General features: G+C 47.4%; 1 protein-coding gene and 1 long non-coding RNA gene across 4 annotated transcripts in view; one reads left to right on the top strand and one right to left on the bottom strand.

Annotated features, from left to right (window-relative positions):
• The window catches only part of Mtdh (metadherin), a 64,354-nt gene extending 61,598 nt beyond the window's left edge, over nucleotides 1-2,756 (bottom strand). For 2 of the 3 annotated variants that reach the window (XM_031359695.1, XM_031359697.1), the window contains exon 1: nucleotides 2,059-2,470. In XM_031359695.1, coding sequence (XP_031215555.1) covers nucleotides 2,059-2,436 — 378 coding nt within the window. In that variant the 5' untranslated portion in view covers nucleotides 2,437-2,470. Of the gene's footprint in view, nucleotides 1-2,058 lie in introns of all 3 variants that reach the window. The other variant, XM_031359696.1, reaches the window with a different exon arrangement.
• On the top strand, nucleotides 2,438-3,692 carry LOC116082768. The gene has a single exon (XR_004115422.1). It is a non-coding gene; the product is annotated as an uncharacterized LOC116082768 (long non-coding RNA).
• Nucleotides 3,693-4,022: the final 330 nt, after the last annotated feature.

Here is a 4,022-nt window from a genome sequence, read left to right as displayed (position 1 = left end):
TGGGATGGGGGTGTCAGTCAGGCCTTATAATCAAATGAGAAACCAATTTTGTGAGTCACAAATGCATTAAAGAAAAACAAGTTTATGCCTGTGCTAGAATACAAAATATATTTCTGAGTTGCAGTCAAAAGTTTCAGGACCATAACTCCTCTAATACATTCTTACTATTTGGCAGAAGGTTTTTTTTCACCCAATTCACATTCAATGATCCAATCTCAGTTTCAGCTCCTCAAAGTCCTCAAGTAGATTTACTTATTACCCATTCCCGCCTTAACACAAATGAAAAGCTGGATGAGCCAAATCCTATCTGCTGTACATTTTTCATAGTGAAGTATGTGTGTTCTTCCTTCAGATGAATCAGCTGTGTCATGATGCAATGCACTTCAAATGGATTCTTGAAGCACCTGTCTCTCTCCTCAGGTCCATTTGAAATTCTAAACATCCTAAAGAGACTTTGAAAATTTCCTAACTTGCCACAATCCACACAGGCCTTAGTACTAATGCATGTGGTTTGTTTCAAGATCACCTATACTCTGAAGCCAAGCATTCTATTTTCATTAAAACATTACTTAAACTTTGATGCTGTCTACAGAACTTAATCATGCATGTTCTCAGTGTGCCCTGCTTTCTCTTCTAACTTCAGAAAGTATTTTACTGGTAACTTTCTAGGTTTCCTCTCTATTTCCACTCAGCAATCAAAACATGAGTGCTTAGGATATGAGCTGTCAGCCTTCTATTTAGCACTTATGGGTCAATGAATACAGTTTTTATGAACCTGTCTCCCACACATGATTGACTTTAATTCCTATATGCCCATCAAACATACCAGGGCACATCTCTTCATAGTAAGAACCTGGTACTGGTTTACTGAAGTGTTCTGAAAAGGTGGAGAGTTACATTCGGATAACATAAAAATAGGAGGTATTTCTTTTTCTCTTTAGAGAAAAGGTTTTTCTACGTAGCCCTAGTTGTCCTGAAACTATATTGATCAGGCTGCCCTCAAACTCAGAGATCCGCCTGCCCCTGCCTCCCCAGTGCTGGAATTAATGCATCCACCACCAACACTACACTAATAAATATTTCTAATGTTACTTATCTTTCATATTACATAGAATATGCAAAACAGGCTACTAAAATAGTTCAGTGGGTAAAGGTACTGGCCAAGAAGCCCGAGTACTGGAGTTCAATCCCCAAGATCCACGTGGTGGAAGGAGAGAACCAACTCTAAGTTCTCTGACTTCTGTATTCGTGCCATGGCACAAGATCTCCCCAACAAATATACATATAACAAAATACTACAGAGAAATCTTTACCGAAGTAAAACACTAAGGCCTAATAATAATGGAATATCTTTTGTGTTTCCACATGTGGTCCAGCAAACTGTGGCTTGAAATCTCCTCTCAACCTTCAGCATTCCAATCTGTCACCTCTTTTTACTTCATTAAAAAACAAAACAAAAAAACCCCTTCCACATCGTGGGCTGTACTATTGACTACTTTGCTCAACTTGCCTTATGTTTTACTCAGGGCCATAAATCCCGAAGGAGTATTAGAACCCCAGATCCTGTACCAGCAACCCAATGGCCACACTCACCAGGCTAAAGACAGGGTAACCATTTCCCTTTAACATTTCCAATTAAGATGAGTATGTCTTGATCAGGACACCTTTAATCCTCTTTAAGCCAGAGGTTTTTTTTTAGGTCATCGTCGCTCCACTAGACACGGTCTCAGGTCTCAACCTGACTTGAGATAGCCATCTCTCTTCCAGGGAGTCTTTTCAGAACTTCCCAACGTCACTGTAAGGTCCCATTAACCTCCATAGGAAGGATCGGCTCTGGGGGAAACCAAGGTTCCCATATGATGACTGTAAGTTTGGGCACTTTTATTTATACCTACCCCTGGAGTTAATTTCTATGCAGGAAAACGCTACTTTCCTACTGGTTCTTACGCTTTCCGACTTCCCCCTACTCAAGGAACGTGTTCACCTACCACCTGGACCTGAACTCTCGCTTAAGCGCTCTCGCTTCCCTTGACCACCGGGCTACTCGCCACTACTCACTTTGGGCTTTTCAGGAAGCTTCTTCCGGTTCTTCTTCTTTTGCTCCTCGCTTCTGAGATTCTTCAGCTGGGCTGGGTCCTCTGGGAACGAAGTCGGCGGGGCCGCCTCCTCCCGCTTACGGGGCGGGCTCCTTCGCTTCTTGCGGGCGCCGGCGCAAGCCGCGGCCCAGCCGTAACCTAGAAGGAAGAGCAGCAGCAGCCCGAGAGCGCCGGTGCCCATCAGGATCACCCAGCCCGGGTACCGCTTCGGCTCTAGCCCCAAGTCGAGGCCCAACTCCGTGCGCAGAAAACCTAGGCCGACCGAGAGCAACTCTCGCAGGCGGGCAGAGCCCTCCTCGGCCTGCTGGGCCAGATCGTCCTGCCAGCTTCGTGCAGCCATCTTCCCTCCCGTCAGAGAGACTCGCGGGATGACGCCGGGGAGCACAGACGCCGCTGCAACAGTCGTGGGAGGCGACAGGGCCGCGACACCTCAGGCCGAGCGCATCGCGGCCAGCCCTCACGCAGGAGTAGGGAACCGGGGGGCCGCCGCCGCCACAGGGAGGGCCAAGGGTTCCCAGTCTCCGCAGCCGGCCTCACGCCACCGCCGCCAGGAGGACACGGGGCGGCGGGGACAGAGTGTCTCCAGAGGCGGCCGCTAAGCGGCGTCGGGGCGCCAGCGCCAGGCCCCGCTGTCCTCCCCCGGCGGAACAATGGCGGCTCCGGCCGCGAACCACGCTGCGCGCGGAGGCCGGTCAGGTCACGTGGAGGCCGTGGGCGGGGTATGCATCACGTGGGTGCTGTGGGCGGGGCCGGGCGGACTCCGGGCATTTAGGGGGTCTCCTTGAGCCGTGTGGCATTGGCGGCTTGGGGCGACGCGGAGCTTGAGCGTGGAACTCCTGCAGGCTCGGGCACTCTGAGTGCGGAGAGGGATTCAGGTGTGAGGCCTGCGCGCGAGCAAGACGGTCTAATCCATCGGAGTCTGATCAGGCTTTGCTCTCTCATTCCTGCAGAGATGGTGCAGTGGACCGGCTTTTTCTCCTTAGGTCAGGAGCCAGTTGGATGCTTCCAGGGGGAGCTCCACGGAGTCTGAGGCCACGGGCACGTGTAATTCACATCCGAGTATTTCTTCGGGGCGGACTAGCATATTAACATTTGCCAACGTTTGCGTCTGTTCTCTCATTCACTCCTGCTGTCTGTTGTCAGGCTCCAGAATTAAAAAGTCGGCAAGCCCGTGGGAGGCACTATTATTTTTCTACTAATTTGTAGCCTTAATAGGAAATACTGAGAGGAAGCCCATTAGACTGTATTTATATGCAAGGGAAGCATATTATTTTAAGCTTTTATACAGCACAAAAAGAGTTGCAATTTTTGAATGCATGTGTTGTCCAACACTCAAATGTAGCATTAGAAGGAAACTAGGTGGGTTGGGGAATGTCGCTCAGCGGTAGAACATGCTTGCTGAACATATGCAAGGCTCTGGCGTCGATTCCCAGCACCAAAAATAAATAACTGAGGCGCTTCTTCAGTTCTTAATTATAAAAATGCTTGAGGACTACCTTAGTGTTTGTATTCTGACTTTGTTATAAGGAAACAGAGTCTGTAATTAAATGGTAGTTAGCATGTAAGCAACTGAAGTAAATACAAACTAAGAACCTAGTTATGTGTTTTGACCCATCAGTATTGTAATAAGTTTTGTGATTAATGGGTGGAATGGAGTTTTGTAAGTAATAAGCTACTCTTGCTAAGTTTTTTGCAGACTTATAAGTAAGGGCTAAATTATAAAGGCCAGAAGCTTAAAATGAGATCTGCATGAACTCTAAAAATTAACAAATTCCATTCATATTTTGGGATAGGATTTATAGCCTCACCTATTTGGTCACAGTTTTCCTACGAAGTTCTACTGATCATTTTAGATTATCTCCTGTGGATTTATGAATTAAAGGATTCCCAGTGAAGGTTAGCATACTAGTCCCTTTGACAGGCTAG

The sequence above is a fragment of the Mastomys coucha genome, unplaced genomic scaffold (assembly GCF_008632895.1).
Source record: "Mastomys coucha isolate ucsf_1 unplaced genomic scaffold, UCSF_Mcou_1 pScaffold7, whole genome shotgun sequence".
NCBI lineage: Eukaryota > Metazoa > Chordata > Mammalia > Rodentia > Muridae > Mastomys > Mastomys coucha.
This window is presented reverse-complemented; position numbering and strand designations above follow the sequence as displayed.